The sequence below is a fragment of the Sorghum bicolor genome, chromosome 1 (assembly GCF_000003195.3).
Source record: "Sorghum bicolor cultivar BTx623 chromosome 1, Sorghum_bicolor_NCBIv3, whole genome shotgun sequence".
Lineage (NCBI taxonomy): Eukaryota > Viridiplantae > Streptophyta > Magnoliopsida > Poales > Poaceae > Sorghum > Sorghum bicolor.
Genome location: NC_012870.2, coordinates 9010076 through 9032515, shown reverse-complemented (window position 1 = coordinate 9032515; position 22440 = coordinate 9010076). Strand labels below are relative to the sequence as shown.

At 43.3% G+C, this 22440-nt stretch overlaps 3 protein-coding genes across 3 annotated transcripts; all 3 read left to right on the top strand.

Annotated features, from left to right (window-relative positions):
* On the top strand, positions 3015 to 4025 carry LOC8063380 (mitogen-activated protein kinase kinase 9). Its single transcript, XM_002466528.1, has one exon. The coding sequence runs from the start codon at positions 3015 to 3017 to the stop codon at positions 4023 to 4025; it is 1011 nt and encodes a 336-aa protein (XP_002466573.1).
* LOC8063379 (exportin-2) lies at positions 8899 to 14690 on the top strand. The gene is made up of 3 exons (XM_002466527.2): positions 8899 to 10688; positions 11841 to 13143; positions 14258 to 14690. The coding sequence occupies exons 1-2, from the start codon at positions 9046 to 9048 to the stop codon at positions 13141 to 13143; spliced, it is 2946 nt and encodes a 981-aa protein (XP_002466572.1). The 5' UTR covers positions 8899 to 9045; the 3' UTR covers positions 14258 to 14690.
* LOC8062904 (mitogen-activated protein kinase kinase 9) lies at positions 17554 to 18947 on the top strand. Its single transcript, XM_002466526.2, has one exon. It carries the CDS (start codon positions 17758 to 17760, stop codon positions 18736 to 18738), a length of 981 nt encoding a protein of 326 aa, XP_002466571.2. The 5' UTR covers positions 17554 to 17757; the 3' UTR covers positions 18739 to 18947.

Sequence of the window (22440 nt, the reverse complement as noted above, 5' to 3'; positions counted from 1 at the left end):
CGAAAGTCACACAATATTGGAGCATCTTGTATGAATGCCAAAGCTTCCCATATTTTTGAAAAATTCAAATCAGAGTAAAGTGCATATGGTATAAAAATATTGTTGATGAGGTTTATTTATGCATAAAACAAAATTGATTATACAGAAATATAGAACTGCAACATACCCATCACAAAAACAGACCACTCGATTTTATAGAGGTTGAACTACATAACACCAAATCTACTTGTTATAGCTTGTGTTTCACTTTTTTGTTGCAAAGGCTTTCCAAGGATTGTACATTGAAGTTCCTACACAAAAATAAGTACAACCGAGTAGTTCGTGACAACTACAATGAATGCATATCAAATCTCTACTAGTACTTACAACGTCCATACTTTAGTCCATTGTCCCTCATCATGAATTTCATGAATCACGAAAAAACAAAAAAAAATGCTTGAAGAATGTAGACGTCCCCAACATTTGATGACAAGACTATCATAGAACTCAAGATTAAACAAGGATATCAATCAAATAGTCAAGAGAAGCAATAAGGGATTCGAGATCAAGTGGAGCATGAAGGAGTCAATGCAAACGAATGCTTAAGGATTGAAGACCTCTCAAGATTTAAGATCACCGATTAGGGGAGATCTAGTACGGAATTGCTTGACCAAATATTTAAGTGTGCGCATTGATGCAATCTCGATGAACAAATGGTCCAAAGAGCTAGGTTATGTTGCAAGGAATCCAACGGTACAAGTTTTGCCTCAAATTGAGTTCATGTGAAGAAGTTAGAGGTGAGACCAGAGGAGATTGCACACAACGGACAATCCAGTAATGAGGTAAAAGCACACACCAATTATAAGAGTTGGTGTCTAGCTAGTCACTTTGTGTGAAGGAACTGTGCTAATGGATGCACTATATGGGCCAGCCAGTGTGAGATAAAAGCACCAAGCAAACAACTTAGCTAATACATACTAGGATTGTATGCTATAATGTGCTTACCTCTAGGGTTTAATTCTGCAACTAAGGCCCTATCTTAGTGTTCTATTTACTATGGACATGTTTAGCGTGATAGCTCTAAGAACTCATTGCTAGTATGAATCTTTCTAGTTCTTAGGTCAAGACCACAAGTGGGGAGTAGTACTTTTGATAGGCTGATAGGCTAAGATTTGCCGTGATGAATTTTTAGAGCCTCAGTTCACCCTCCTAGGGCCATTTGATCCTTACACCTTGCCATCTCCAAAGGACGTCACTGCTTTCGAGGTGGAAGATGTAGAAAGAAGAAAGGTAAAGATTGCAACACGATGTGATGTCGTACTAGATCGAGTGCAAAGAGAGATGCATGGGGCATGAAAATAGAGTGCCACCGATTGATATATTGAACCTACTCTCGTTTCTCGTCTAGACTTGGGTTTAGGAGATCCATAGTAGCATGCCACGTCAAGGAATAGAGTTGGTCAGGATCCGTTTGGACCTACACGACACATGTAACAAGTTAATGGACCTTAGAGTTACATTTTAGATTTTAGATCTTAGATTACATCTAGGACAAGTTTGGGGAACTAAAGATGTACTTTGAATGTTTGAAGACCTCGATGATATCACAAACAAAGTTCGAGGACCACACCTGTTGTACACACTACTCATCTATTTGCCCACGAATTTAGCACTGAAATCTGTGTCAAGTTTACAGTTTTAGTATTCTTAAACTAAGCTATAAATGGAATGTTTTTGGAGCTGCAGCTCTGCGAAACAAGTCCTATCTATCTGAACTTTTTTAGACATGGCTTAGAGTGTCCTCAAACAATAGCTAGTTTATACATGTCATGTCATTTCTACTTTATTGTGTGAGCTCCAGATATAAATATTTTTTTATTCTATATCTTCTCTCACCCTTCTATCATTTTTTATGAGCAAACTCATAAACTATCTCGTTTTCTAGAGCGAGATAGGTGTTAAGACGAGAAATATTTTTTCTCCTTTTCATCTTCTCATCTCTTCCAGAAAAGTACTAACATAAATTTCTATGAGCTAACTGAAGTGGCACCATTGGAGACGTCCTTAGTCGACTAGCAAGAGAAACGGGCAGCATAGTTAACTTCCTCTGCCGTGAGTTTTATTTGAACACGACTACTGGGCGAGTATTTTTGATGTAACTAATGTTGAACCTTAAGTGCCATACAAGCAGGACTAAAAAGGATGATGCAAATGCACCGCATCCGCATGGGGCGGCGGCTGCCAAACAATGGTCGCACCTGAAGTGTTACGTTACGGCGTGGTGAATTGGCAAGTCTAACATGGGGCACGGCTGATCACACACGTCGCCCGACATATTCTTTCAGCTAAAAAAGACGTCGCTACCTGATACACACATACACAGTAGGTCATACGAGAACCGCTTCCTTGACTCGTTGTTGGTGTTATTGTGTTGACACGGCCATTTTCACACACGTACAGACTGAGCCCTCATCTCTCTACCTTTTGTTCTAATAAACGCCTAACATGACAATTGGCGCCGGTACACCTCAATATTGTTCGTATTTTTATCTGTCACGTTCTCACACGTCATTTCGTTAAAAATGCTTGTTAATCTCTGATGGGCGGCACCTATCTCTGCAGATTAATTAATTAAACAGGTGACGGTTTTATTATATTCGACGGGAGATATTCGTGGCAAGAGTCTTATTCACAAGCAAATCCCAGCCACCGTGGCCGTCCCTGACGAACCAGAGTCTACAATCATTCAGGAAACCGGCCGTTTTCAACTATTGTCGTCTGATGGAAACATCATCTTCTACTTCTAGATTTCGTTCGAGGGAAATACACATCAGTACATCACAGTTTTGAGTATGACAGGGGTGAAAGCAACACATACAGATACAAATGACTCAAAGCGGCAGATGTATAAATAAGCAGCCATCTAATGATCAGATCGCTCAGCTCTCAAGTGTAGCTTTTAGCTCTAATCAGACACTAGGCAGAGGTAGTTGCTTGTAAAAAGTTAGCGACTAAACAGTTGGTTAAGCTCGATCATGGCTCTGGCAAGAGCGAAGAGGCTTCCGCCACTCCACCTCTCGTTGAACGTCCCTTCCCGTCCGGCCGTCCAGGAGCCGTCCTTCCGGCACGCCAACCCTCCTCCGGTGGTGGCCGCGCCGCAGTCCGCCTCGACACCGCTCGCCCGGTCGAGCCAATTCCGCCTCGCCGACTTCGACAGGCTCGCCGTCCTGGGCCGCGGGAACGGCGGCACCGTGTACAAGGTGCGGCACCGCGAGACGTGCGCGCTCTACGCGCTCAAGGTCCTGCACCAGGGCGACGCCGCCGCCGCCGCCGAGGCCGAAATCCTGGGCCGGACCGCCTCGCCGTTCGTCGTCCGGTGCCACTCTGTCTTGCCGGCGGCCAGCTCCGGCGACGTGGCCCTGCTCCTTGAGCTGGCGGACGGCGGGTCGCTCGACGCGGTCAGGACCCGGCGCGGAGCGTTCGCGGAGGCGGCGCTCGCGGAGGTGGCGGCGCAGGCGCTGTCCGGGCTGGCCTACCTCCACGCCCGCCGCATCGTGCACCTCGACATCAAGCCCGCGAACCTCCTCGCCACCACGGCCGGGGAGATCAAGGTCGCCGACTTCGGCATCGCCAGGGTGCTCCCCCACGCCGGCGATCACTGCACGTCGTACGTGGGCACCGCCGCGTACATGAGCCCGGAGCGCTTCGACCCGGAGGCGCACGGCGGGCACTACGACCCCTGCGCCGCCGACGTGTGGAGCCTCGGGGTCACTGTCCTGGAGCTCCTCATGGGCCGCTACCCCCTGCTCCCCGCCGGGCAGCAACCGAACTGGGCGGCGCTCATGTGCGCCATCTGCTTCGTCGAGCCGCCTGCGCTGCCCGACGGCGCGGCGTCGCCGGAGCTCCGGAGCTTCATCGCCGCGTGCCTGCACAAAGACTATTGCAGGAGGGCGACCGTGGCGGAGCTTCTTGCCCACCCGTTCGTCGCCGGGAGGGACGTGCTGGCGTCGAGGTGCGCGCTTAAAGAGCTGGTCGCCGAGGCCTAGCTAGTCCGCGGCGGCGAGGTCGTCGTCGTGCGCGAGGCATCGTCGTCGATCACGCGTCCTAGCAAAGCTCATCTAGCGGCTATCGCGCTATGATCTACCTGGCCTGGTTGCCGGCGCCATGCACATAGGCAAGAACAATTTTGTTAGACCTGTACATGCTACTGTAGACTTAGTTGTAAATTTGTACAAGATATCACATAGAGTAGGAATGTAAATGAACAATAAGCGATAGTTTACTAACTGTCGCTAACACTGTACAGTAACAACTTGGAGTTTACACATGCTAACATGCTTTGTCACAATCCTTATGAGTTTTTTTTTCTCGAATACACAAAAGATTTATGTCTCATTATATTAAGCCGGCTTCAGGAGTTATTGTGAGTCATTTTTTTTTAAACGGGGTAAAATAAAATGGCTCCACCAATAGAACCTCTAAAAACGCGCTCTCATTGAGTTTTGGGGTGCGAAGGAGCCAAAAATAATGGCTTCTCGTGGCTTCACCTCATCCCAGATGAAGTTATGTGAAAGCACATTTTAAGAAAGAACCTGTTTTGTCAAACAATTTATCAAAATGGCTCTAGCTCCACCAATAAAACTGTTTATGGAGCCAAAGCCCTCCAAAACAGCTTCACTAGTGAAGTGGAGCTGTTCTAAACAGGGCCTAAGATTGAGAAAGAGAGCTTTACAAGACGCACCATCATGGGGGCACACTAGGAAGGACCTATGATTTTTCAATAAGCTTATCGCAACCTAGCGTAATTAGTACAATGAATTGTGTCTCCATTTTGGGAGTGTTTGGCACTGCTCCACGAACTCTACTCCACAAACTTCATTATGGAGCAGCTCCACAAAAAACTGGAGTTCGTGGAGTATCTCTTGAGGTGTTCTCACAACTCTTTTTTTTTCTCGAACTGAGTGCGTGGAGCTGAAACTGTTTGGCTAAAAAACATGGAGTAGAGCAGTCCCAAACACCCCCTTTATTTCGAACTCTACTAATTCGCTGTGGAGTATATGGATTAGCTTGTGAACATTCAACAATGAGGCCTTGTTTAGTTGTCAAAATGAAATTTTTTGGTTACTGTAGCACTTTTGTTTGTTTGTGATAAATATTGTCTAAATATGGACTAACTAGATTCAAAAGATTCATCTCGCGATTTACAGACAGATTTTGTAATTATTTTTTTATTTTTGACTATATTTAATGCTCTATATATATCGCAAGATTCGATGTGACAGAAAATCTTGAAAAGTTTTTGTTTTTGGATGAACTAAATAAGGCCTGAGTATCACTTGTCCAGTGTTCCTATGCTTTCGGACTCTTTGCGATGCTAGGCCTTGTTTAATACATCAAAAATCCAAAACTTTTACAAGATTCTCTATCACATCGAATCTTACGGCACATAAATAGAACATTAAATATAGATAAAAAAGATAACTAATTGCACAGTTTACCTGTAAACCACGAGACGAATCTTTTAAGCTTAGTTGCTCTATGATTGGATAATATTTGTCAAATAAAAACGAAAGTGCTACAGTGTCGAAATCCAAAAAAAAATTAGATCTAAACAAGGCCTAGCTAGCGTTCAGTTTTATCTGCTCCGTTGAAACAATTTATTATAAATGCAACTACGGCCTTGTTTAGTCCCAAAATTTTTGGAAAATCGACATTGTAGAACTTTCATTTATATTTGACAAATATTGTCTAATCATAGACTAACTAGATTTAAAAGATTCGTCTCGTCAATTTCGACTAAACCGTGCAATTAGTTTTTATTTTCATCTATATTTAATACTTCATGCATGCGTCTACAGATTCAATGTGACGGAGAATCTGAAAAATTTTGCAAAATTTATTGGGAACTAAACAAGGCCGTACGTCCAGAAATTTTCCCCAGTAGCACTAAGGACTTGTTTAGTTCACCCTAAAAACCAAAAAGTTTTCAAGATTTTCCGTCACATCAAATCTTGTGGCACATGCATTAAACATTAAATATAAACGAAAACAAAAACTAATTACACAGTTTAGCTGTAAATTACGAGACGAATCTTTTGATCCTAGTTAGTCCTTGATTGGATAATATTTGTCACAAACAAACGAAAGTGCTACAGTACGGAAAACTTTTCACTTTTTGGAACTAAACAAGGCCTAACCTCCTCCGTCTTTTTGTTTACCCCAACTAATGCATGGATGAAAAAAAGTTAAAGTAGGTTGAAATAAATTGATTCAAGGCCACGTCTTACTTGCGGTGGCGGGAAAAAGAATGGAAGAATCCCGCAAAACGGTTATTGCATATATTTTTTTTACTAAAATTGCAACTTTATGTAGGCATAATATGTGATTTCGGTTCCAATAATAAAAAAACTCGTTAGATACAATCATAAATTCGACAAAAAATGACCTATTTTGGCAACACAAATACAATTAATAATTTACAAATGTTTCTATGGTTAAAGACAAAATATTGATATGTTATGATACAAAGACAAACAATAAATCATAAGAGTAACAATTTACTTTTCCAGTTGTTTGTATAAGGCCTTGTTTAGTTTCTTTAGAAAAACTTTTCGGGCTACTGTAGCACTTTTATTTGTATGTGGCAATTATTGTCTAATTGTGAATTAACTAGGCTCAAAATATTCGTTTCACAAGTTATAGACAAACTCTATAATTAGTTATTTTTATCTATATTTAGTGCTCCATACATTTACCGTAAGATTTGATGTGACGGAAAATATTGAAAAAATTTAGCTTTTGAGAGGAACTAAACAATGCCTAAGAGTGTTGTCTAAAATCATCTTAAAACTTATCTAAATATAGGAGACTTTATCTAAAAAAAATCTAAATATAGGAGAAGTACAATAATATTTACTTTCTCCGTCTTGTAATATAGTTCATTCTAGCATTAAAAAATTATTCTCGAATATAGTACATTCTATAGGACAAAAATCAATTTCACATTAAAGACTTTATGTTTATCGACCAATCACTATTAATTACAATGATGACAGTGTTTAACTAGAAAATAAAATAAGGGTACATGTGTTTTTTATGTTCTTACTAAATTTTTTAAAATACACTATATTACATAACAGAGGTAAGAAGCCATAATCAAATATTTTTAAAATACACTATTAATCAAGTAATCCAGTATTTTAAAATACTTGATTACTTAGGGCTTGTTTGGCACAGCTCAACTTCACTAGTAAAGCTGTTTTTTTAGAAAATAGCTTCATGAGTGACTTTCTAGATGAAGCTGAGCTGTTTTGGAGAAAGTGTTTGGCAAAATAGCTTCACCAACTACTTCATGCATAGTTGAGAGAGAGAAATGAGGGAAAAGCTGCAATAAGCTATTTTTTTCCACCTTCATCCAACTTATGTCTTTGTGAGAGGATAGAAAAAACAGCTTCACCCATGAAGCTGTTTTGGAAATAAGTGTTTAGCAAAAAAAAAAAGCTCACAACAGCTCATGAAGCTGTTCTAAGCTGTACCAAACAGGCCTTAGACACGATGATCTGCTCGTGTCACGAAGCGTCGCTGTCGAGCAAGCCGAGCCAAACAAACGAATACCCTAATCATACTTTTCCCTTGAGACGGAATACACTATAGTCATAGTTAACTGTACCAGTGTCATGCAGACGTGAGACGTGGTTGGTTGACGCATCAGCCAATTACGTGGGCGTGCACCATCCAATCCAACGATCCATGCCATGTTATGGATGATCAGATTATTTAATTTAATTACATACGCTCTATAATCTGGCAGCTGTTTCAGCTAAATAATATTATTTTTTCTCAATAAATCAGCATCAACCATTTTTCCGCTCAACCATGGCTGATGCTGATTTATTATAGAAAAACATTGTTATTTCGCTAAAATAGTATGACTGATAAATTTAAGCGAATAGGACCGACCAAAGATTTGGCAAGTAAAGGTTAAGTAAAGAAATTTGCTATGAATTTGGCAAACAAAACGTGAGAGATTAATAAATTCGAGTAGCAAACCAAAAATAACATCCAAAACTATGGCCTATCAAATCTTTGGCTTGACTTTTTTTTGAGAATTACAAAAGTAGACATTTACAGCACACGCACACTAACCCCCTATAAACTCACGTACGCAAACTCTAGTACTGTAACCTTAACGAGCACCTCTTAAGGACTGAATCACGAGATTCCCAAAAGTTACCAGGCGTCTCGTTGTCGATGAAGACATCTTCTACCATTAAAAATATAACACCATTAAATCTTAAAATAAATTCATACTCATGGTAACCCGAGTGGTGAGTTCCATCACAAAGAAACTCAACAGCTAATCTATGAATCTATGATCAAAGCGAACCAAAACAGGTTCTATATATCCAACACAACTTTACAGACCCGATGTAATTTTATTTACGTATCAGACAATGATATTTTGATGTGAAAAGAATGCATTTGATGCGACGGCAGTCTTAAATACTGTAACGTTTACTCTAAAAAAAAAAGTTGCAACGTTTAAGGATCTTTGAAACAAATTTGACGGCCAATGGTTACAGAAACAAGCTTCCTATATTTCTTAAATTGATTCTTGCATCAGTTTTGGCTTATGACAAGAGAAATTACGCATCAAAGTACGGGCCATTGATCTCATGCTGGCCTGCTGGGTCTATTTTAACATTTCCCTGTAGTAGATTAATTGACAAATTGTTATTGGCAATTGGCATCATAGAAAAAAAAGTCCGGGCCGGCCTGTAATCACCTTCGGCCCTTGTTCTACTTTGCCAAGTCTAGGCCGCGAATAATTGGCCCAATACTACGGCCCATAACCACCACTTCCCTTCCTTTCCCTTTCCTTCACACGTCGCCCCTATTTTCTCTCTGTCCGTCTGCCTCGCTTCCGGCCTTCCCCTTCTTCCCTTCCTCTGCAAGCCGCAACGCAAAAGCGCAAGGAGGATTTCAAAAACCCTACCTCGCTACCCTACTCCGTACCCACCCCGATCTCCCTCTCCCACCCAGATCGCCGGCCCGCGGCGGCGCTAAATGGAGGTGCCGCCGGAGATGCTCGACGCCCTCGCGGGCTGGTTCGCGCAGTCGCTCTCACCCGACGCCGCCGCGCGCCGCGCCGCCGAGCAGAGCATCTCCTCCGCCGCCTCTTCCCCGGGCTTCGCGCTGGCGGTCCTCGCCCTCGCGGCCTCCCCGCACCACAACCTCCAGGCCCGCCAAGCCGCCTCCGTCCAGTTCAAGAACCTGCTCCGCCGCCGGTGGCCCAAGCCCGACGCCGACGCCGACGACGCCGCCGACCACCTCCCCGCCTCCGACTGCGCCATGATCAAGGCGCACCTCCTCCAGCTCCTCCTCACCGCCCCGCCCCTCATCCAGGCGCAGCTCTCCGAGGCCCTTGCCGCCGCCGCGGCCTCCGATTTCCCCGCCAGGTGGGAGTCGCTCCTCCCGTCCATCGTGTCCTCCCTCGGCACTGCCGTCAACGCGGGGGACATCGCCGCCACCAACTCCCTCCTCGCCGCCTTGGTGTCGCTCTTCTCCCGCTTCCGCAACGCATTCGACAATAATGCCCTCCGCCTCGACCTCAAGTACTGCCTTGACATCTTTGCTCCTCCACTCCTCGAGGTCTTCCTCTTCGCCTCCCGCCGCCTTCAGGCCGCCGCCACCACGGCCAACCCGCTGGAGATCCGCCCCGTGTTCGAGTGCCTTCGCCTCTGCTGCGAGATCTTCTACTCGCTTAACTCCATCGACCTGCCTGAGTTCTTCGAGGATAACATGCGCCAGTGGATGACAGAGTTCCGAGCTTTCCTCACCACATCCTACTCACCGCCTGTAGAGGCAGATGGTGCCCCGGATGCGCTCCGTGCTGCTGTCTGTGATAATCTGCAGCTTTATATGGAGAAGTACGAGGAGGAGTTTAGGGGATACCTGAAGGAGTTTGTTGAGGCCGTGTGGGGGCTCCTCATGGTGCAGACCACATCTCCATCCCGTGCACAGCTTGCCGTTACTGCGATAAGGTTCTTGACTACAGTTGCTGAGAGCGTGCACCATGCCCTATTTGGGAGTCCTGAGGCAATGAAGCAGATATGTGATAGTGTTGTCGTGCCTAATTTGCGCCTGCGGGATGAGGATGAGGAGTTGTTCGAGGGCAACTGGGTGGAATATGTTAGGCGTGACTCTGAGGGTAGTGATGCAGATACGCTTAGACGGGCAGCGTGCCGGTTGCTGCGAGGCCTTGCAGCGAACTACCGGGAGCAGGTGGCTGCACTTGTGTCAGCACAGGTCCAGCAAATGTTGGCTGCATATGCTGCTAATCGGGCAAACAACTGGAAGGAGAAGGATGCTGCAATATACCTTGTTATTGCTCTTATGCAGAAGCCTGGTGCCACAGGTGGCGGCACACCCGTGGTTGACATGGAGAGCTTCTTTACATCTGTGATTGTGCCTGAGCTCCAGGCCCCTGATTGGCAGTCTGAGCCAATGTTGAAGGCAACTGTGCTCAGGTTCTTGAAGGAGTTCAGGGATCAGATCCCCAAAGCCACTGCACTGGCACTCCTACCAAGTGTGGTGAGGTTTCTGACGCATGAGTCCAATGTTGTTCATTCATATGCTGCAACTTTTATCGAGAACCTGTTGATCATCAAGGACGCTGTCCCGGTACCAGGGTTGACCACAGTGACCAGGTGCGTAAAATGCCGACAACCCCCATTTTGGCTGTCATGTGATATATATCCTCTTTTCTTGCTGTTTATTTACCAGTGGCTCCATAAGGGATGCCTTTTGAGTTGAACCACATAATGTATCAACAGTAGTCTTGTGCTGTTAGAGTGATTGTTTATTCAATGCTCAATCAGTTACAGTTGAATCTGTTTGATCTTTGAGCCAGTGTTTTTCCAGTTGTAGATCTTAGAATAGAGGGTCAGAGGAGCAGGTGACTATGTTCCTTAGCGCTGCGTGAGTTTGTTTCCTTTAGTGCTGGTTTGTTTCTTTTCTTGCCAATCTGGATTAGTTTGTTGAGTAGACAAAAACAATACTTTGGAGTCAACGACAAGCTAGAATCCTCCTTGTTTGCCTCTATTGTTAGAACCCTCCTTGTTTGCCTCTATATTCTACTCTGCCTTTTCAGTTCATGTACTCTAACGGTGCATCAGCTTTCGGTTAGCACTATGGGCTGAGAATAAGAACCTTAATGCAGACCCTTTAGTTCCCTTATTCTGACATGGTAATGCTTTGGTACACTGAATTTCTTATTGGTACATGTTGATAAGTTAATCTTCCTAAAGTTGGTTTACTGCTAGAATATGTTTGCTTGCAGTACTGAATTGTTAATGCAAGCTGACTGATTTACTCTACTCCCTCCATAGTCCATACCCATAAAGGAAGTCGTTTAGGACAACGACACGGTCTCCAAAGCCTAACTTTGACTCCTTGTTTTTATAAAAATATTTATCAAAAAGTGCTATATGTATACTTTTATGAAAGTATTTTTCAAGATAAATCTATTCATATGGTTTTCACATTTCTAAATTCAACAACTTAAAAGTTATTCATGATTTATGTTCCCAATTTTTGACCCAAACCTTGTCCAAAATGACTTTCTTTATGGGTATGGAGGGAGTATGTATTTACTTCTATACAAAAGATGTGCTTAATTATTCTCATGACACGCAAAGCAATTACACTAATTCTGGTTATAGGCAGCTTGTTCGATGATGTATTAGGTTTTTGTGCTACCGTTTTACTTTCATGCAATGTTACTGTGCAAATAAATAGGATATAAAAATGCTGACTTACATTTTAGCCTAATCTATGGACTGCTTTTTTTTGGACTCCAGGTCTCCACGTTATGTTGCTGCTGATATCAATCCATTTGCCCCACAGATCATTCAGAACCTGTCCACAGCACTAAGTTTCCCTGATTCATACGAGAACCCCTACCTGATGAAGTGCCTGATGCGGGTGCTTGGGATTGCTAATATAGCTGGTCAAATTGTTCATGAGATCACTGCTCGACTTGTGGGTATTCTCATGGAAGTGTGCAATAACCCCAAGAACCCTGACTTCAACCACTACTTGTTTGAGGCTCTGGCAGCAGTTATTGGCCGGACTGGTGAGCAGGACCCAGCACTACTCCCTGCTTTTGAGGCCAGCCTCTTCCCAGTGCTCCAGAGGATATTGGTTGAGGACATCTCAGAGTTCTGGCCATATGCTTTTCAGATATTTGCACAACTCGTCAATTTGAGCCAACCACCTCTCTCGCAGAATTACATGCAGCTATTTGGTGTTCTTCTCAGTAATGCCACTTGGGACCGGCCACCATGTGTTCCTGCCTTGGTTCGCTTGCTGCGAGCGTTCCTTAGGAAAATTCCAAATGAGCTAAACCAAGAGGGCAGGCTTCCAAATATCTTGGCAATATCCCGTAGTCTCCTCTCACGCAGCAGCACTGAAGATTCTGCATTCTACATGCTGAACACAATAGTGGAAAATGTTGGTTTTGACATTCTGAACCCATATATAAGTGAGATATGGAGTGCTTTGTTTACTCGGCTGCAGGGTAGACAGGCAGTGAAATTTGTGAACTCTCTTGTGGTTTTCATGTCACTAGTGCTGGTCAAATATGGATCAAGTGTTCTTGTCAGTTCTGTTGATGCAATTCAGCCAAATCTTTTCACCCAAATCCTTCAGCGATTTTGGATTCCCAACCTCAAATTGATCAAAGGTGCTCTTGAAGTTAAGTTGACAGCAGTTGCTTCGACAAAGTTGCTTTGTGAGTCTGCGGTGCTGTTGGATGCTGCTGCAGCCCAGTCGTGGGGGAAATTACTTGACAGTATTGTCTCACTGTTGTCCAGAACGAATCAAGATGGGGCACAACAAGAGCAAAATGATGGTACTGATGCAGTGGATATTCAGAAGTCAAGTTATTCTGTCTCATTTGTACGGCTTCAATATGCTGGAAAGAGTGAAGATGACCTATTGAAAGAAGTAAATGATACAAAACAGTTTGTGGTCACATCCTTGGCCACACTTTCTGCCCAATTTCCTGGGAGGTTTGGTCCTGTCATTGAGCAGCATGTGGACCCAGCGAACAAAAGTGTGCTTCTTCAACTTTGTGCAGCCTACAATGCCAACATTGTCTAGGTAAACAATTTCATTGATATCCTTTTATGAGCTTAAGACATGGAACATCTATTTGATACTTTTACCATTTTGTTCTGAAGTTTTATAAATCATGTACATACCTGTTAACAAAGTAACAACAGGAACTGCTGAATGCTATGCAAGGTTATTTGAGTAGCATAGTTATCATCTGTGATGAGTTAGGGCATCCAGCTTCGTATTCATAACATCTCTCTGGTCACATGGAATGGATATTGATTAGCCATTGCTATGAATTGTTGTGTTCTTTTTACAATTTTATATCTAGTTGCTTCAAGTATATCATTGAAAAGCCTTGCACATGTTCATATTATTTTGAGCACTGAAAAAATGTTCATATATTAGCCACTAGTGGCTATTGAAGATTTTTTGGATCTCTTCTCAGCTTGCAATTCATGACAGTTATCAGTCTCCTTCCCTCCTCCTTCCCTCCCTCCCTCCCTCCCTCCCTCCCTCCCTCTCTGTTTTGGGAACTCAAAGGTTATATTCAAACTGCATATTCTTAGGTCATTGTTCTAAATTTATAATTATGGGTACTTTGGTAGTCTTTAACTGTCGAATTTGGTTGGAAATTGGGTGTTGTGTGCACTTAGTGGTCTCAACTCAAGTCTGGAGGAGGATTTAGCTACATGGCTGACCCCATTAATAGTCACTCTTGCTACAGACACATTTAATGACTATTTTTTTTCCTTTTAAGATGTCTTACGCGATGTTATAACTCCTAAATACCAAGTACTGACATTATAGTGTTATTGTGGTATGACTCATGAAACTGAAAGTATTATCTTCATTCCCATATAAACCAACTTCTGGAGTTGTCCTAAGTCAAACTTTCAGCTAGAACCTCAAAATTTTGTAGCAGTGATCCTGAATGTGCTATCTTGTTGGTTTTTCATTCTATAAATACTAATATTTTTTAATACCTTGTATGGAATGTGGGAGGCGACATGTTTGCTTCAGAATTGTTGACATTCCAATGGTTTTTGAAAAGAATCTACATTCACTGCAAACTTGTAATTTTGTCTTTTGTGACCCAAGAGTGTCACATGCCCTTGTTAATTTGTGGACTCTAACTCTTGTTCTCCCTAAATTTCAGGAGCCAATTGCATTTGAAGGCATATGCTTGTCTTCTAATGGGTCTTGTCGAAGATGAATCTATTGGAGTTGTCTGTCTGTCAAGATTTTCTGGTGCCATCCTTGTTTGTTTGGTGGCAGGGTGTTGGTTGTGTCATGGGAAGGGTGCATGCGAAAACATGCAAGGAAAAACATTAGCTTTGTGGAGGATTTGTCTATTTGGTTTGGCTGAGGATTTAGTTTCGAGGCTGAGGTTCCTTTTTTGGGGAAAGTCTAATGGTGTACTGGTCAGATGTACCTGAAAGTCCTGGATCAATGGTTGTTGGAACGCGCTGTAATTTTGCCTGCCTGCCTTCCATGGTCGCGAAATGCTATTCTGCAGGTGCGTGGCCAAAATTGACCAAGGGACCGTATAGTCAACTTATCTTTGTTCAATTTCGCGAGTATTTGAAATCTACGATCATGCAGTTGCTTCTGCATAAAATTATGTTTGGATCCCTAGGGATAACTATAACTATTAGCTGTTAAAGTTAGCTTAGCTATTAGATAATTCTCTTCGGCTTCCGTCTGCTTCCTCTGCGTCTGGGTCTTGCAAAAAAGAAAAAGAAAAAGCCTTGCCTGTTTCTAACAAGCTTGGTTAGTGTTCTGGAAGGCTTACCGTTTACCTTTAGCCTTTCATGTACCGTGCAAATTCAGGCCGCGTATTTACCTGTATGCCCTCAAAATAATGCGTCTTCCTTCTATAAAAGACACATAATTAGACACATTTATATGTGTGACCTTATTTTTGTGCAATATTACTACATAAATCTAAAAAAGACAAACTAAACTCTGTAATTTTTTTTCTTCCTCCTTGACTTGACAGTTGACACCATTAAGTGCTAGAAACAGACGAAAGGTCATAAATAAGAGAATTTTATTTATTTTCGGACCTTATAAATAAGTTAAAAAAAACGGGCCATGGAAAAAAAGATGCATTATTTTGAGGGCTATAGGTAGATATCTCGAACTAATTTGGTTAACGATCGGCTCGTTGACCTTATCAAACCAATTGGATCTGCCAGTTTCAGATGCAGAACATAGTTTTTTTCCTCAAAACCTACGACAACGTTGATCAATCATAAGATTGCAACGATAGTTTGAGATCAGTTCCGTGTAACCTTTTAGGATGTCTGAAGCAATTTTGATGATCAGTGCTAAACCAAGCAAATTTTGTGTTCTAATAATTTGAGCAACTACAAACAGCGGAGGCTAAAGGCCCAGTTAAAAGGCCGAATGCAAAGCAGCTCCTCGAAGGTCCAGTTAAGCATCCTTTTCATTTGTAACTGGACAAGTAAGACGCAGATTGTGATGGAAGAAGCCTGGCAATCCGAGCTGATGGCTTGTATTCAGGGGCGAAGGCCATACCAATTACTGTATCATTTTATAACGTGAGAACGAGAACATTTGCGTTTTCGAAACATAGATGTTTCTGAAACATGGATACAGAAATATAGATCATGTTCTCGTTTCTAGGCTGCTAAGCGAAAGCTACTCAGGGCACTCACAATGCAGACTCTATCATAGAGTCTAAAGTTATTTATTACCTCGAACAATGTGGACTTGGAGTCTAAATAAGACTTGGTGTCTTAGTTTTTCTACCTCTTTCTTCAATAAATATGGTGCCACATCAGCAAAATACCATAAATAATATGTAATTAATTGTCTTGGACTCTGTGATAGAGTCTTGCATTGTGAGTGCCCTCAGTCCTTGGGCATTAGGGCACTCCCAATGCTAGAAACTACATATAGTTTCTATACCCATTAATTTTTATAGACACTATATATAGAAACTATGGTCCCAATGGATAGTTTTTATAGAATATTTTTATGTCCAATCACATTCATTCTCTCTTCATTCTTAGCCAATCATATCACTTCATGTCTTGGATTTTGTGTAGACATGGTTTCTAACTTAGACCCAGTTTCTATGATTTTTACTCTCTCTCTTCAATAACTACATTGCCACATCAGCAAAATGCTTAGGTGACACTGCAATTAATGTCTATAGAAACCACAATGGTTTCTGCATTGGGAGTGCTCTTAACAAAGTGGTATTTGAAATGGATGCTATTATGGTAAAACAGGCGTTGCAAGTATCTAGCTTCAGACTGTCGTCCATGGGAGGTTTTGGTGCATGAACTTGAGGAGCTCCTCAATGAAGAGTTTTCAGAAGCTAGAGTTAGAGTAATACAAGTCCCACGCGAATGTAACAACGTAGCACATGAATTGGCTAGATCAGGTAGTCTAAATCAGGATGACATATTTTTTTTTTATTCTTGGTAGTTTACAAAATGCATGTGTTGGTGACCAGTACTTTATCTAGTTCCCTTAAAAAAAGACGCAGATTGTGAGGAGAGTTTTTAAAGAGATTGCAACATTTCAAAATCACATTTGCTAGTGACCGGAAGGATTGCTCGTTGCAATTGTTCGTTCTTGATGCTTTCATTTGTCTGTTTTCGTAGTTGATTGGGTTGTTTCCTTCCATCAAACTTGAAACTAGAGAGTTATATCCGCTGCTGTTCCAAGTTACGGTGGAACATGTTTACTTAATTATGTCTCCAATTAAACACGAGTGCTTGTGTTTTTGGCTAACCATCTTTTTTCAATGCTAGATGTCTGTCACTCTGTGTTTTTTTAGCGTGGGTGTTAAAGGGTGTGTATGTATACGTGGACTGATGTTTTTTTTTTAAATGTTACATTTCATTTCCTTCAAATTGATTTCTTTATCTTTTTATATAGTATATTAACCACATTAGTCACGCGAAACGCAAGTGGCCTCGTTTTGTGTTGTTTGGATTGGAATTTGGAAATTAGACGAAGGTCTAGCCGTCTAGGTCGCGACTGATGGCACACGGTGCGTCCAGCGCCATTAACAAAATCAAGCCGCGCTCATTCCTGAACGGAGTGCCTTTGTTGACTCTGTTGAATTAGGACCAGCCTCTTGTTCAATCAAGCTAATCCAAAGTGTAATTAATTTCGTAGGAAAAATAAGTGCAGGCGTGCTGAATTGCTAATTTCTTACCGCGTAGTCGTTAATGATTATCCGGTCCAGGGGATTTTTTTCGGCTGATCTCCCAGTTAGTTTAAAATGACATTGCTATTCTACACTGACGGCGGAGCCGTCAAGATTGCGAGTTACACCAATGCTGTCTCCATCTCACAGGCTAAGCTAGAGAGCCCAAGGTGTTTGGAGATATGCCTGTTCGAACTTTCTTAACGCCTACTTGCAATGCAAATATGCAAATGCTTTCACCGAGCCGAACGTTCGCCATCGTTTTCCAAGTAAAAAATCTTGGGAGTAAAAAATGGGAAGAAATCAAATCGGAAAATCACCGGTCCTTGCCTGTCACTCTCTAGGCACAATCAGCACAAATGCTAAATTAATCGGAAATTGTAGTATATAAGCAGACCAAAGCTGTAGCAAAAATCCTCCCTTTCCCAGTTTCCCATCTCTAGCTATTCCTCCTGGTTAACGTGCAAATGGCTCTGACGGCCAGAGAGAGGAGGCTTCCGCAGCTGCACATCTCGCTCGACGTCCCCTCGTGCGCCTTCCGGCACCCCAACCCGCCGGCGGCGGCCTCGACGTCCGCGTCGCGAGCCAGCGGCGAGTTCCGGCTCTCGGACTTCGACAGGCTCGACATGCTGGGGCGCGGGAACGGGGGCACGGTGTACAAGGTCGCGCACCGCCGGACGTCGGCGCTGTACGCGCTCAAGGTGCTGCACCGCGGCGACCCAGGGGCCGCGTCGGAGGTGGACGCCCTGCGGCGCGCCGACAGCTCGCCGCACGTCGTGCGGTGTCACTCCGTGCTCCCCGCGGCGTCCCCAGGCGACGTCGCGCTCCTGCTCGAGCTCGTCGACGGCGGCTCGCTGGACGCCGTCGCGGCCCGGCGCGGGGCGTTCTCGGAGGCCGCGCTCGCCGAGGTCGCCGCGCAGGCGCTGGCCGGCCTCGCGCACCTCCAAGCGCGCCGCGTCGTCCACCGCGACGTCAAGCCCGCGAACCTCCTCGTCAGCGCCGCCGGTGAGGTCAAGATCACCGACTTCGGCATCGCCAAGGTCCTCTCGCGCGCCGGCGACCACTGCACCGCCTACGAGGGCACCGCCGCGTACATGAGCCCCGAGCGGTTCGACACGGAGCGACACGGACACGCCGACCCCTGCGCCGCCGACGTGTGGAGCCTGGGCGTCACCGTTCTGGAGCTCTTCATGGGCCGGTACCCGCTACTCCCCGCGGGGCAGAAGCCCAACTGGGCGGCGCTCATGTGCGCCATCTGCTTCGGCGAGCTGCCGTCGCTGCCGGACGGCGCGGCGTCGCCGGAGCTCCGTGCGTTCGTCGCCGCTTGCCTGCAGAAGGACTACACCAAGCGGGCTTCTGTGGCGCAGCTTCTCGCGCACCCGTTCGTCGCCAGAAGAGACGTCGCGGCCTCCAAGGACGCGCTCCGGCGACTGGTGGCCGGAGCCTGAACTGGCAGCGCTGCTTAGGCATTAGATTGATCACAAAGGCGTAGGATTGTACATTTGTACAGATGTGCATAGCTCTTTGTTACACAGTTTAGTAATCCAATCTACTAGGGACTAACATGAAACAATAGGAAGATTAAAAAAAAAACGAGGACAAGATTCTTCAACAAAGACAGTGCATAAATAAAGGGACCGATTAAGGATTGCTTTAACATGGTTTAACGATACTGTGAATCAAGTTTGCCAGTATGATGCGAGGACAAGAACCATCGCCTTGTTCGTTTAGGCTTATCAGCCGAATCTTCTCACAATAAATCAGCCAGCATCTTCTCACAATAAATCAGCCAGCAGTCCTTTCTGCCATAGCCACATTAATTGTCACAGTGACATGTGGAGCCACCTGCATGAGTGCCCCCTGTCGCAGAGACACAGGTCCTCTGGTTAAATTTTAGCTAGCTAAACTTTAGTTATTTTAATAGCTAAAGTTTCAAACACGCTAAGTAAAAGGAGCTAAAATAGTTTAGTTTTACTAATCACCCAAGAATAACTAAAATAATTTTAGCTGGCTAAATTTTAGCAAGGGAAACCAAATAAGGTCATAATCACACATGCATAAACACATACATACATGAAGGCTCACCACTATAAAGTCTCATAGACTGGACTGGATGTTAATCCATATATGTTCCTAATTTGTTCCGTAAATCTCAAAGTACATACGACCCTCATACTCAGACTGACAACAAGAGCCTTGCTGTGGATGAACACATTGTCTACCATTGAAAAATAGTTAAATCCTAAATAGAATAAATTTAAAAATATACGAGCACCCATATTAAATTGATGACTTAAATCCAAGTGGACCAATTCCACCAGATATGGTCTTAGTTAATGTTGATTTAGATGACTACCACACTATGACAAAAAGGGATCTCATATTAAGTTCTGAAATCATGAAAACGTAGGCTTACTATTTATATAACTAAAAATATTATAAATTTTCCCACTCAGCCAAGGTGCTATAACTAAATATTGTAGCATAACAACGTAACCATCATAACCAGGATATACATTTGGCCATTTGGCATATTCTCTTTTTTTTACATGCTATCCTTTTGGGAATCACAAACAATACACGACGGTTCGCGCGATGGGAGAGCGCGTGACCCATGCCCTCCTTGCACTCGCCTCCTCCCAGTGTCTTCTCCTTCCTCTGCTGCCTCTCTTCCTCCCGCCTATGTTCACCACACACCCTTGCCCGCTCTTGCACCGGAGAGGGAGAAGAACCGCCTAGGGTTCCAGTGAGGAGCTCATCGAAGACGAAGAAGAAGACGACAACACAGCTAGGGTTCCGGTGGCCACGCCCCACCCTTCTTCCCCAAATTCGGTGGGCTATAGAAGGGGACGACCGCTGGGGGAGGGAGGCCGACCAAGCGGTGGGGAGGAGGTTGGGCCGTTTAGGGGGCCTGGCAGTAGTAGTGGCGGCCGAGCTAGGTTGGGGAAGGGGCACCATGGCCGAAGCTTGAAGTTTGGTGTCGTCGAAGAGCATGTCCATGGCTTAGCTTCCGCGAGAGGGGGAGGAGAAGAAGGTGGCCGTCGCGAGCACTTGGGTTTGCTGGAGCCGCGGGGGGCAAGGGCGAAAAGGAGGGCGAGGTCGAGGACGAGCGTGGGTCGAGAGAAGAAGACCGCAAGAGTGTGCTTGTCGTGAGGAGGACCACAGAGAAGAAGCCACCGCGTGGAAGAAGAAGAGGTCGCACACAAGGCGCAACGGGTCACAGGATAACCCTCTCGTTTGGGAATACTTGATAATAGTTTAGCAACTTGGTTTCACCCTCAGGGCCTTATGAGCAATGATCAAATTAGGCCTTGTTTAATTCTGAATTTTTTTTGGTTTTGGGTATTGTAGAACTTTCGTTTTTATTTAGCAATTATTGTCTAATTATGGACTAACTAGGCTCAAAAGATTCATCTCGTGATTTACAGGCAAACTGTGTAATTAGTTTTTATTTTCATCTATATTTAATGCTTCATACATGTGCCGTAAGATTCGATGTGACGGAGAATCTTGAAAAGTTTTTGATTTTTTGGATGAACTAAACAAGGCCTTACACACTAACCAACCATGATCAACAATTGTCGACCACTTGCAAATAGCACTCGAGAAGTAGTTAAATAGAAATCTTCACGGACATTCTTTGTTGTAATGGTCATACTCTAGCTAGAAGAAGGATATGATTTTTTTTGGCAATTGGATATATACAGGATAGATAGCGGCAAAAATTAATCCAGCCTATCTCTTGCTTGCATTCGAATGCATCCTCGAAGTTATCAAAAGAAAAACGAAAAGAAAGCAGTGAATTGAGATGACGTAGCAAATAAAAGACGTCAGCATACATATTCACTTGCGAATTACGATCACTTTGATGGACACAGAACACGTACCGTCGTCATTTGTCACGTCCTGGGTCCTCCTATAGTCCTATGATGCAAAGACGCCACCTAGTTAACCACGCTAGCTATTTCACTGGAAAATGCAGGGCCCTATGTGCACAAGCATTCCGGTCACGTTCACCGGTTTACATGTACGCTGGTACCAAAGTACGTGGCCACGCACACGCACTGATATATTGGAGTTGCCTACTGCCGTTGGAGAGTAGGAAATTTCCTTGATTTTACGAGAAATAAATTGTTTTTAGCAAACACTACAATTAAAAAAAATGGTTTTTTTGATACGCTATGGCCATGATGTTGCATGATTGGTTAGGTCATTGGATGATGGGAAGTTAATAGGTTATTATTGGGCGATGGCCAAGATCAGGGAGCGCGGCTACATGGCAGGGCAGGGTCAGGCCGCAGATGAGCTAAACAGCGTTACCATAACAACAATTTATAGATGTGATAAGTGCATTAATTTTTATATTGTATACATACTCTCTGATTTATTTTAACTTTGTTTAAAGATAAACTTCTCTAACCTTAATCAAGTTTAAATGATTATGTATCTTTCTAATTTTATAAAGAAAATAAAGAGCCGTTTTTTTCCTAAGAGTTTCTAAGATTTTGTAAAACGCTCATGTGTCTTTCTAACTTTGTAAGAGAGTTTGTAGAATTTTTTTTCTAGTATACATTCGTGAGAGTTAACATGAAGGCTTCACTGTGGACCTATAGTCAGGATTTCTAGAGTTTGTTTGACTGAAAAGTTATAGCTAAAAGTATTGTTTGCTGACTTTTTTGTGAAAGAAAAACATTATTAAATGGCTGTTAGATTCGTCAGATAAGCTCAAGCGAATATTTTTCTAACACAATATGTGTTTAGTTAAACATTTATTCCATCTCTTTCCGTGACATCATGAATATATATACTCCCTCCGTCAGAAAAAATGTAATATAAGATCCTACCCGTCAATATAGTTCAACTTTGACTAAGTTTTTAGTAAATACTATTAGCATTTATGTTTTCAAATAAATTTATTATGAATATATATTCTACAATGAATCTAATGATATTTACCTTGTATCCTGAATGTTGATATTTTTTAATATAAATTTAATCAAAGTTTAAACTATTTGACTTCTCGAAAAACGAGAATTGTATTTTTTGTGTGGATGGAGGTAGTATTAGCTTTCAACTTTTGATCTTATTAGCTGTTGTAACTTTTTTATCCATGTGTTAAATTAGAACTCTAATACTTATGACATGATATT